This window comes from Pholcus phalangioides, unplaced genomic scaffold, assembly GCF_987345545.1.
Source record: "Pholcus phalangioides strain wild (caught in Gottingen) unplaced genomic scaffold, Ppha-v1.0 ptg000028l_1, whole genome shotgun sequence".
NCBI classification, from domain to species: domain Eukaryota; kingdom Metazoa; phylum Arthropoda; class Arachnida; order Araneae; family Pholcidae; genus Pholcus; species Pholcus phalangioides.
This window is the reverse complement of record NW_028301618.1, coordinates 8622384-8634813: the sequence shown is the minus strand read 5'-3', so window position 1 is coordinate 8634813 and position 12430 is coordinate 8622384. Positions and strand designations below refer to the sequence as shown.

The 12430-nt window shown below is 41.1% G+C and overlaps 2 protein-coding genes across 5 annotated transcripts in view; one reads left to right on the top strand and one right to left on the bottom strand.

Moving 5' to 3' along the window:
- Positions 1 to 12430, bottom strand: part of LOC149067892 (dual specificity tyrosine-phosphorylation-regulated kinase 4-like) — a 70152-nt gene that overhangs the window by 9553 nt on the left and 48169 nt on the right. For all 4 annotated transcript variants that reach the window (XM_089251991.1, XM_089251990.1, XM_089251988.1 and 1 more), the window contains exons 6-10: positions 3918 to 4058; positions 3658 to 3796; positions 2315 to 2437; positions 429 to 621; positions 204 to 333 (exon numbers count right to left, since the gene is read on the bottom strand). In XM_089251991.1, the coding sequence (XP_089108117.1) occupies positions 204 to 333; positions 429 to 621; positions 2315 to 2437; positions 3658 to 3796; positions 3918 to 4058 (726 nt within the window). The remainder of the gene's footprint in view (positions 1 to 203; positions 334 to 428; positions 622 to 2314; positions 2438 to 3657; positions 3797 to 3917; positions 4059 to 12430) is intronic.
- LOC149067893 (uncharacterized) lies at positions 7534 to 9354 on the top strand. Its single transcript, XM_089251992.1, has one exon. The coding sequence runs from the start codon at positions 7566 to 7568 to the stop codon at positions 9261 to 9263; it is 1698 nt and encodes a 565-aa protein (XP_089108118.1). The 5' UTR covers positions 7534 to 7565; the 3' UTR covers positions 9264 to 9354.

Below are 12430 nucleotides of genomic sequence, written 5' to 3'. Positions count from 1 at the left end.
CCAGGCCAAGTGATTATCCTGAGACCTTGCCTGCCAATTTACGTGCTTAGCTCGAAAATTTCAACCAAATATTATTTTTATGAGACCCCCCCCCCCGGGCCGTGCCTGGGTGGGTCCCACGTGTTAAAACGGCACTGCTCAGGATCCCTGCTGACGTATGTGGGCGGGGGCATGCCCCCAGGAACGACAAAGACCAAACTCACTTGAGGCATCTGTTGAGGAAGTCGACGAAATCTTCGTCGTCGCAGCCGAGGGCAGTGGTCAGCGGCTTGGACGAGGGCCTCCTCTTCTTGCCTTTGCTGTTGGTCGTCGATCGAGGGTGGCCCTTGGAATCTGCGGGGTTGGGGGGCAACGGATATCAATGAGCATGTGCAGTTTATTTAACACTCGGTTTTTATGTTTCCGCAGAGTATATGTGATATGCTCACCGAAGAACAGTCTCCTCCTCGTGGACATGTCGAGGACCGAAAGTGGCGGGGGTCCGAGCACCTCCATGATGCAGGCCAGCTGATCCGCTTCGTTCTCTCCGGGAAACAACGGCAGGCCCGTGTAGAGCTCGGCCAGGATACAACCCAGGCTCCACATGTCGATCGCTGGACCGTAAGGAAGACCCAGGATGACCTTGAACCGAAAAGAAATCACTTTAGTTATCTAATTTCACTTCAGTCAATCGATATAAAATAATAATGGCGGTCAAGTTCGGGTATCGCTGGTCTGATGTGTTTCAAACCGACGAATCGTAGAGTTCCGATTTTGTGTGGATGTCACGGATCTGACGTGGTTCAACCGATGAATCGTGAAGTTCAGATTTGCGTGTGGGTGTCGTGGGTCTGACATGTCAACGAATCATAAATTCCGATCTGTGTGTGCATCGCGGGTCTGACGCATTTTTTCCGATGAGTTTTAAAGTTTCTGTTCCGTGTGGGTGTCACGGGTCTGACGCGTTTTAGCCAAGAAATCGTGAAGTTTCAATTCCACGCGAGTGTCACAGATCTGACGCATTTTTTCCGATGAATTTTAAAGTTTCGGTTTCACGGGTCTGACGCGTTTCAATCAACAAATTCCAAAGTTCCGAATCTGCATGGGTGCCATGAGTCTGACTTGCTTTAGTCAGTGAATCGGAAAAAAAAAACCGATTTCGCGTGGTTTTCACGGGTCTGACGTGTTTTAATCAATGAATCGGAAGAACCGACTTAGTGTTGCTGTGACGGGGGTCTGACCAACAAATCGCGAAGTTTCATTTCGATGTGGGTGTCACGGGTCTGACTTGTTTTTACCGACGAATAGTGAAGTTTCGGTTTTATGTGGGCATGGGCGGAGATACGGGGGGGGGCGTGGGGCGGAAAAAGCGTCAAAGGTGGAGTTGGCTGATCTAATGTATATATGAATTGACATCATCATCATCATCATGCCCCCAGCAATAGTGACTGCGCCCCCCCCCCAGACTTCCAAGTCTATCTCCGCCTATGCATGTGGGTGTCACGGGTCTCACGTGTTGTCACCGACAAATCGTAAAGTTCTAATTCTGTGTAGACGTCACAGGTTTGACCTGTGACATAAGCGATAGCTCGTAAAGTTCAGATTCCGTGTGAGTGCCATTGGTCTGACGTGTTTGAATCAACGAATCGGGAAAAACCTATTTCGCGCGGGTTTCACGGGTCTGACATGTTTTTCCGATGAATTGTAAAGTTTCTATTATGTGTGGGTATCACAGGTCTGACGTGCTTCAATTGACAAATTCTAAAGTTCCGATTTTTTGTGTGTGTCACTGGTCGGACCTGTCGTCAAATAGAAAAATTCAGATTCTGGATGAGTGTCATGGGTCTGACGTGTTTAAATCGACAAACAGTCAAGTGGGTCTGATGGGTCTGACGTGTTTAAATCGACAAACAGTCAAGTGGGTCTGATGGGTCTGACGTGTTTTAAGCGACGAATCATAAAGTCGTGATCCACGTGGGTGTCATGTGGTTGTTTCAATCGACCCGAAGAGTCAGAAAAGGGCAGAGATTGTCTTCAACACTTTCGCGAGTCACGAGCACCGTTCATGCCTATCATCACGAGAGCACCTCTATGAAAACTTTGACATGATTATGCTCGCGCCAACACAATGGTGAATATTCTTGAAGGCAGCTTTAATCGGTTAAAACTGGTTATGACGTTGGTCATACCTCGCGAGCGCGATATTGAGAACAAGCATCGAGCACCCTGTTAGGGTATGAATGCCCGAGTGATCAATAGAACCATAAAGCGTTGTTTAAAATGTAAGTATGAATCGTAATTCAATATGAGGAAAAAATAAAATGGTTGAACATACCTCAGGCGACCGGTAAAACCTCGACTGAATGTAAGTATACACCCTCTGGTGGGTGAAACAGGAACTTCCGAAATCAATGACTTTTATGGAATTGGCACCTCGCTGCTTCAGAAGGATATTCTCCTGCAAAAACAAAGGAATTGTACACTCGTATATCAAAATAGCGAAGAACGGATGCAGATGAATACAACACCGGGTCCACTCCTACAGAATTAAGGAGAGCGAAAACCGGTTTTGCGTTGTTTGCTACATGCAAAAACCCTGTTTTCTGGTGTGGCTACGCAAAACCGGTGTTGGGGACACGGCTACGCAAAACCCAGTTTTGGAGTGTCTTGCGCGAAAATTGGTTTTGCGGTGTTTCCATGCAAAACCCTGTTTTATGGTGTGGCTACGTAAAACCGGTGTTGGGGGTACGGTTACGCAAAACCCAGTTTTGGAGTGTGGCTACGCAAAACCCAGTTTTGGAGTGCGGCTACGTAAAACCGGTGTTGGGGATACGGCTACGCAAAACCCAGTTTTGGAGTGTCTTGCGCGAAAATTGGTTTTGCGGTGTTTCCATGCGAAACCGGTGTTGGGGGTACGGTTACGCAAAACCCAGTTTTCGGAGTGTCTTGCGCGAAAACCGGTTTTGCGGTGTTTCCATACAAAACCCTGTTTTATGGTGTGGCTACGTAAAACCGGTGTTGGAGTACGGTTACGCAAAACCGGTGTTGGAGTACGGTTACGCAAAACCGGTGTTGGAGTACGGTTACGCAAAACCCAGTTTTGGAGTGTCTTACGCGAAAACCAGTTTTGCGGTGTTTCCATGCAAAACCCTGTTTTATGGTGTGGCTACGTAAAACCGGTGTTGGAGTACGGTTACGCAAAACCCAGTTTTGGAGTGTGGCATGAGCGAAAACCGGTTATGCGGTGTTTCAATGCAAAAACCCTGTTTTGTTGTTTTGCTGCGAAAAACCGTTGTTGGGGGTACGGCTACGCAAAACCCAGTTTTGAAGTGTGACTTACGCAAAACCGTTGTTGGGGGTGTGACTACTCAAAAACCTGTTTTGGAATGTGGCTACGCGAAAATATGGTTTTACGGTGTTTCCATACAAAAACCAGTTTTCTGGTGGCAAAAACAGATTTTGGAGTGTGGCTACGCAAAACCGGTGTTGGGGTGTGGTTACGCAAAAATCGCTAATGGGGCGTGTGTGTGGCTATACAAAAACTAGTTTAGGGGCGTGGCTACGTGAAATCGATCATTAAAATCTCCCGCGCTGTGCAACCAGATCTCAGAACCAGTTTTTTGCTGTGCGGAATTCTGCTGGTGTGGACCCGGCTTAAGACTATCAAAAGACAATTACCGGTTTCAGGTCGCAGTGTATGATGTTTTCCCTGTGCAGGAGTCTCAGGCACTGCACCAGTGAGAAAGCGAACCTACGTATCAGGGTCAAGCAGATACCTTGGTAGTTGTTTTTCTTCAGCAGCTCGTACAAGTTCAGCCTGTATGTAAGAGAGATTACAACTTGTTAACATATATCTCATCCTCTCCTCAAAAATTGTTCAGGGAAGGTGCTCAGTGCTCACGAAAGAGAAAATCGCGAGAGATCAGAGAGTTACTCACCCCATGAGTTCGAAAGCGATGCACAAGTGATTCCTGAAATAGAAATGGCACAACATCTTGATCATGTTGTAGCTGCCGTCTCTATCCTTCCGGCACAGGTGCTCCAGGATTCGGACCTCGACTAGCGCTTGTTGGTGGAACCTTCGAATGAAAAAAAAAGGGGGTACATTTATTTTTACTTTAAGCGGCAATTAGAAATCCCTACCTCCCCCCTCAAAATACCGTATCATTTTTAATGAGAAGTTGGCTGTCCTCCTATTTCCAGCAGGTGTAGACTAAGGGGTATAGGGGGAAAGTTCTCCATTGAGAAATCAACTTTACAAAACATTTGGGTTTGTCAATGTTGAAATAAGAGGCCTTTATGGAGGCGAGATATCTCGTCATTGCCGCTTAAAGGGTTAAAAAAAGTAATATATTAAAGGATGACGCTATTTTTGTTATGCTTTATTGGTATAAAGGTGCTCAACCTTATAGGGAGCGCGGGTGACTTCATATGGTTTGGAAATGCGTCGCAAGCCAATCCCGTGATCTAGAAATGTTCTGCGAACCATTCAAGAGATTTGCAAGTGTACCGCAAGTCGTTTAAATGATCGGGAAATATACCATTGCCAGTTTAGTTGATCTGTAAATGCACCACGGGCTACTTTAGTGATCTGGAATTGTGGTATGTGTCACCCAATCGATCTGGAAATGCGCTCAAGTTCTGGCCATTCAGCTTGCGTAACTGATTTGGAAGTGCGCTTGCTTACGAGATCTGATAATGCACTTCGTGTCGCTTAAGTGATCTGCAATGCGCTTGCTCAAGTGATCTGGTCATTCCGCTTGCTTAATTGATCTGGAGCTATTGCACCACTTGAGTGGTTTGGTTATTTCTCACGCGGCCACATCCGATGACTCCGAGGGCCACTGGTTGGACGTTTATGCTTTAGTCTTTACTTTGAGTTACCTGGCTAAGAAGTCCTTCTGAGCTGTCTACAGCCTGAACTGGTTCATCAGAAAATTATAAAACTTCAGGAACGTCTTAATGGAGGGATGGGTTGAATTTTTTTGATGCGTCCTTTAAATACTGAAAATGTCCGCAGTGCTTTTGGAGCGGAATCACCGCGTTCGTGCGAAAGAGTTTCACCCAAAGAGTTCACAAGAAAAGAGCGCACGTTCTTGTAATATAAACGTCGTGCTCTATGGTGAATAACAACTTGAGCAGTTTGGTCACGTGTTTGCTAGAACGTGTGTTACAGGGTGTTCTGCAATTCGCATGAACACCCTGTAGCGGTGAATTTGGGAACTTATTTATTTTGTTCTCACTTTCTCTTCCCTATTATTTCATTGAGACATTACCAAAGTTCCGTACTTTTCTGAAGAACGGTTACAATTGTAAGCAGCTCAGAAGGTGATGGGCAAAGGACTTGAAGGGAGAACTGCAAGAGTGCTAAGTGATGGGGAAATAGACTTGAAGGGAGAACTGCGAGAATGTTAAGTGATGGGAAAAAGATGGAGACGTGAAGGAGAACTGTCCGAACGCGAAGGTGATGTGAAAACGACTTGAAAAGTGAAGATGGTGGGGGAAAGATCTCAAACGGTAACTAGCACAAAAGTAAGACGACGTAAAACGGACTTGAAGGAGAGCTTGTCGGAAAGTGAAAGCGATTGGGAAGTAGTTCGAAGGGGAGAAACCTTCGGAAAATGCAGAGAATGTCCAAAACGACTAGAAGAAGAACCGATGGGAAATGAACTCGAAGGGGGAAATATCGGAAAGCGAAGGTGATGGAAAAACGACTTGAAGGAAAACCGACGGGAAGTGAAGACGATGGGAGGAATGGACTTGAAGAAGCGGAAGCGTCAGAGAGCAAAATTGACGGGAAAATGACTTGCAGGAGAACCGATAGAAAGTAAAATCTATGGGAAAGGGACTTGAAGGAGAATTGACGGAAAGCAAAGGCGATGGTGAAAGGACTTCAAGAGGGAGCAGTGCAAATGTGAAGTGAGAGACTCGTGGGAGAACTGCGAGAATGTGAAGTGATGAAAAAAGAACTTGAAAACGGAAGAGTATATAAAGAAGTGTTCCCAAAGTGGGCGATATCGCTCCCTGGTGGGTGATGGTATGATCTAGGGGGGGCGATAGAAGCCACGGGTATAACATATGATCCTTGTGGGTTCGAGGGGGGAGGCGATGAAAGAAAAAAATTTCTTAAGAAGGGGGCGATGGAACTCAAAGTTTTGGAAACTATAATATAAAGTAATGAAAAATGACTCGAAGAGGGGAAACTGCGGAAAATTGAAGTGATTGAAAAAGGGGGACTTGACGGAGAGCGAAGACGTGATTTTTCGACGGACCCCTCTTAGGTTGCCTTTATTTCCCCCCCCCCCCCCCCCTACTGGCTCTGCGTACGAAATCAGGTTCTTCAATCGAATTCTCTCAAATATGGTTTATCGCTTCTAAAGCCCCAGTCCCACGATTACTTCGTACGCGACGCAGGGTATAAGATAACTAAAGTAAAAGATGATAAAAAGTCTTTGTTGGACGTAAACCGCAAAAACCACAGCCGGCGTCTGGACTTGTCCGCACAAGTAGGGGATTTCCTTCACGCCGGCTGTGGTTTTTGCGGTTTACGTCCACAACAAAGACTTTTTTAATCATCTTTTACTTTAGTTATCTTATACCCCTGCGTCGCGTACCAAGTAATCGCGGGATTGGGGCTTAAAATGCCTGGCAGTCGGTTTGGCGAAAGATTTAAGAAACAAAACCAATAAATGATCAATAGATAAATGAACTAGGGATGGCACGAATAGTGATTTGGCCGAATATCAGTTTTCTAAAAATTCATCGCAATCTATATACAGTATATAAAATTGATTTTCTGTGTGTCTGTGTGTGTGTGTGTGTATGTTCTCTATACAAATCTACAATTTTAGATCGATCGTCACCAAATTTTGCATATATACCAAATGGGACCCGACTTGAACGATAGGCTACTTTAAAATTTCGTCAGACCAGGGCAAATGCCCCAAATGGGCAAAAGACTGTCCGGCAACAATGGTTTTTTGGGCCTCAACAATCACTTTCGGAACGTTTACTTTGGTTACCGTGGTTGCCTTCGCAATGCGTTTTAGACGTGTATATGCCTTTACAATGGTTTGTCACTTCTTTAAGGTATCCGACTACGTTGAAAACGTCATTTTTGAAGAAAATATCGATTTTTCTTTTCAAGTCTTTTATGAAAGTCCCATTCTTTGCGATTTCAAAACAGGTCTTGTTTTGTTTATATGACGCTTAGAACTGGAGTTACGCCCACTTTTGTGTAGTGATGTGTGTCCTTTTAACAACCGGAAGTGGGTATTTAAAGGACCGGAAGTGCTATAAATCCAGAGTTTTACCTATTGTTTTCAGTCTATTTTGATCAAAACCAGCAAAATTAATTTTAGAGTTATTTATTTTATTCTTCTGAAGAGAATAAATATTTCACTACAAATATTTTTTAGCAGCTGGCAACACTTTACCAACTTGAACTGGTTGTTTACATCTTTGTTTACATTTTTCGTGACCACATTATACGGGAATCTGCTCATTCTTTATAGCAATATCTTACATTTTTCACGTTTTTTTAATTTATTTATATTATTTAAAAGCTTTATTCGTGTTTTTTGGCGATGGCAAGAGCCAGAACTCGTGTTCTAAAGCGTAAATTTGCTGGAAATCAGTACAGCTCGAGCTCGTCAACAGCAAGAAAAAAAACTTCTCCAAGTGTGCCTTTGGAAACCGGAGTGGAAACTGCTAGTGCTTCAAAACTTAAAAATGTTTGTGAATTTCCAAAAAATGTGAATGCTGAAAAGTTGCAAGGGTTTAGAATTATTGACATTGAAGTGTTGCTATCGGTCGTTTCTGTGCTATTGTGTCCAACATGCTTGTCCAATAATCTGTCTCTTATAGAAGATTCCAGGTTTGGTCTCAACTCAAATTTTTCTATTTCCTGTAAAACCTGCCAATTTTCAAAAGGTTTTTCAAGCACACCAAAGCAAAACAAAAATAATGAGATAAATACACGCTTTATATACGGTCTCAGACTAATTGGAAAAGGCTTGTCAGCAGCAAAGGTTTTATGTTCCACATTGAATTTACCTTCGTTCCTTTCAAAACGAGCATTCAGATATCAAGAGAAAAAGATTCTGCATGCAGTAACAAAAGTGGCCATTAATTCCATGAAGAATGCAGCAGCAGAGATAAGTCATTGCGAAACAGCGACGACAAATGATGTCAAAGATTGTGGTGTGTCTGTTGATGGAACGTGGCAGCGGCGGGGCTATTCGTCATTGAATGGGATAGTAAGCGTTATATCTGTCAAAACTGGTAAAATTTTGGACGTGGAAATCATGTCACAGTTTTGCAGAATTTGTAAGAATCCTAACTCTAGAAAACATGAGCATATTTGTTCAAATCATAAAGGATCATCTGGCAACATGGAAGTAGTTGGGACGTATAGAATATTCGAGCGTTCTGAACATCTCAGGGGATTGCACTACAATCAGTACTTTGGAGATGGTGACTCAAAAGCTTACGAAAATGTAAAGCATATTTATGGTCAAAATTCAGTAGAAAAGTTTGAATGTATTGGTCACATACAGAAAAGAGTTGGTTCTCATTTACGTAAACTGAAGGCCACCACAAAAGGTCTCGGTGGAAAAGGCAAACTCACAGATGATTTCATAAATAAATTGCAGAACTATTATGGCATCGCCATCAGAAGTAATGCAGGAAATTTTCAAAAGATGCAAAGTGCAACTATTGCAGCATTCGCTCACTGCTGTTCATCCAGAAAGAAGCCGATGCATGGACAGTGTCCGAAAGGCCCAAAAAGCTGGTGCAAGTACCAAAAGGCTCTTTCTTTAGGAAAAAAGTTCACGCAAAGTGGAAATGGTCTTCCAGAGAACATTGTAAATATTATAAAGCCTACATATTTGAAACTTTGTAGTAAAAAACTATTGAGTAAATGCTTACATGGTTTAACTCAAAATGCAAATGAGAGTTTCAATAACGTCATTTGGATGATAATACCAAAAAATGTGTTTGTTGAGTTACAAACCCTTCAGTTAGGAGCATATGTTGCTGTAATTAAATTCAATGATGGTTTTAGAGGACTTTGCCAAGTTATGGATAAGTTGAATATAAGCAAATGCTCTTTTACAGCAGAAAAATTCATTGATTTTGACTTTGAACGTATCAGAGAGTCCAAACGACATTCACTGCCTTCCACGAAAATGGCTAGAAAAAAACTTCGAGGTGCTCGAAAGAATAAAAATCGTACCGCTGAAATGAAACAAGGTGTGATGTACAAAAGTGGTGGATTTTAGTACTTCAAACATTCCCCTACCTCAAGTAATTTAAGAATGAAAACTTTAAACGCGTTTTACAGAAAATGATATTTTTGACATTTTACTTGAGTTTGTGACATGATTTCTGAAAATCAACTCACTGTATCATTACGAAATTTTAATATGATATTGTATTATATATTGTTGAGGTTATGAACCAAAATCTAAGGTCTATCACATATACTTTTTGAATTACTGTGTTTTATAGACGAAATATTGGATGAAATTTCGAAAAATTCACATGTACATTAACGTATTTGAGTGTAACTTATGAGCATATCACACAATACTTTAGATTTTGGTTCATAACCTGTAATATCACTAGCTAAATGCACTGTGAAAATCACAAAACATTTCATTCAAAAAATTTTTTGCAATCATGTTTCGAATATTATGTGAATTTTGCCTAAAATTTGACATAAAAATGAATTTTTCATAGAAAATAACATAGGGAGACCTAAATTTGTTACTGTTTCCATCATTTCAAGACACTTTCAATCAAAAAATGTTATCAAAGTTCACTTCTCAACCATTTTATAGAAAAGTGCTCTCGAACGTAGTCGGATACCTTAATGCTGCCAGTATATTTATAATATTTATAATTTTATTAATATTTTTTTTTTGTGATAATATTTATAATAGTTTATGCTTTTATAATGGTTTGCCACTCTTTTTCGCAGTAATGAGAGCTTTTTGAATAGACGCCATAATCATCATCAGCATCACTGAGGGTCAGGTAAAGGAGGATCCCCTTAGAAATCAGTGTTAAAATATCCGATTTTACTGTAGAAATGCGAAAATTCAATGAGGTTTTTCTGCTGCATCTGTAATTTCAAAAATTGTGTTGAATTCTTGATTTTTTTTTAAATATATTGAGTTCGCTTAGAGATACGAAGCCCAGAAAATTGAATATGAAGCTATTAACCGGACCTACTTTCGAGTTGGATATTCATGCAATAACACATTGATTTCAACTTTACATTTATATGTTCTCAAGCATGAAAATTAATGTCTCCGCATTGTCTTTTAGCATTCAACTGCATAAATTCATATAATTTAGGTTGTTTTAAAATTAATTATGGGCCCGTAAAACAGGGCTGTCTTAAGAGCATCATGGGCCCCCTGGCCAGTTGGTTTTTCTGAGGTCCTACCAGGTAAATTCTAGATAATTTCGACCAAATCTAATTTTTGTGAGGCACCTCTTCCCGGATGCGTTAAGACGGCACTGCCGTAAAGTGCATCGCGCACGGAGAAATTCCACAGCTTTAGCTGAGCATTTTTGGAAGCTTAAATAGGCAGATGGATAACCTGAAGTTCAAGGGGGGGGGGGAATCGAAATACCCAGCGCCCCTTGAAAAAGGAAGAAAAATATTTCCATTTCTACGTTTCTTTAAATCCAGATTTGTTTACTTCATGAGTCACGCAGGAAGTCGCCATATTGGTTAACTTAGGTACGGTTTGTATGTCCCTCAAAGAAAGAGGGAGATATCACGTGATATCCAAAAAGCCTCATTGAAGAAAGAAAACCCGGGCAGCGCCGGGTATTATAGCTAGTTACAAATAAAATTATTGGTAATTCCAACTGATATCGAATTGTGCAATTTATTATTCAAGTAAATATGTAAAAAAATTGGTAACAAAGATTTTTATTGCCTTGATACCGACAATCAAACTTAATGGTATCTTTATATCATCAAATTTGTATCGGTATTTTAATATTACAGTTAGATACGTCCGCTAACAAAGATGATTCGTCGTGGAATCACGTTCGTTGAAGTGATTTCCCATATGTTTCTATGGAAAATCGTTCGATTAGTTTCAGGTTCTGCCCAAAATTTAAGGATAAGTTTCTTACGAAAACATCAAGGGGGAGCGCTATGAAAAATGCGAAAACTGATTGAAGGCTGAAATGAACGGCTTCAAAATTGTATGAAACGAGAAAATACAGGAAGATGAGAGATGCTGAAGATCTTATTTATTTCACACTAGCTATAATACACGGCGCTGCCCGGGTTTTCTTCAATGAGGCTTTTTGGATCACGTGATATCTCCCTCTTTCTTTGAGGGACATGCAAACCGTGTCTAAGTTAACCAATATGGCGACGTCCTGCGCGACTCATGAAAGAAATAAATCTAAATTTAAAGAAACGTAGAAATGAATAGTCCCCCCCCCCTTTTTTTTTGATGGGTGCTAGGTATTTCGATCCCCTCCCCCTGAACCTCAAGTTATCTATTTCTGCCTGTTTGAGCTTCCAAAAAGGCTTAATTAAAGCTGTGGAATTTTTTCGATGCACTTTACGGGGCCCATAACTAATTTTAAAAACTATATAAAAACTATATAAAACTATATAAAACTAATTTTTTTAAACTATATGAATTTATGCAAATAAGTATCGAAAGACAATACGGAGACATTAATTTTCATGCTTGAGAAGATATAAATAAAAAGTTGAAATCAATGTTATTACATGGATATCGAACTCAAAAGTAGGTCCGGGGCTAATTACTTCATATTTAATTTTCTGGGCTTCGTATCTCCAAGCGAATTCAATATTTCAAAAATCGAGAATTCAATTTAATTTTTAAAATTATTGATGTGGCAGGGAACCCCCCCCCCCCCACACTAAATTTCCGTATTTATGCAGTTAAATCGGCAATTTTAATAGTGATTTCTATGAGGATCCCCCTTTTCCTGACCCTCCTCAAAGCGATGATGGTGATGATTATGACGTCTATTCAAAAAGCCTCATTACTGAGAGTATATTGAAAATGTGGCAAACCATTATAAAGGCATAAACTATTATACATATACTAACAGGATTAAAGAAGTGACAAACCGTTGTAAAGGCATATACACGTCTTAAACGCATTGCTAGGGAACCACGGTAACCAGAGTAAACGTTCCGAAAGTGATTGTTCAGGCCCAAAAACCATTGTTGCCCGACAGTGTTTTGCCCGTTTGGGGCATTTGCCCTGGGCTGACGAAATTTTAAAGTAGCCTATCGTTCAAGTCGGGTCCCATTTGGTATATATGCAAAGAATTTCAGAAAGAGAAAGTGTAGGTACATGTGGGGGAAAAAAAAAGATTCCAAGGTGGTCACATGAGTTAATCGGGCTCTAGTGACAGTAATACTGATGATGATTGG

Excerpts from the sequence above, each read along its gene's own strand:
- LOC149067893 (XM_089251992.1), top strand. The coding sequence starts at position 7,566 with ATGGCAAGAGCCAGAACTCGTGTTCTAAAGCGTAAATTTGCTGGAAAT.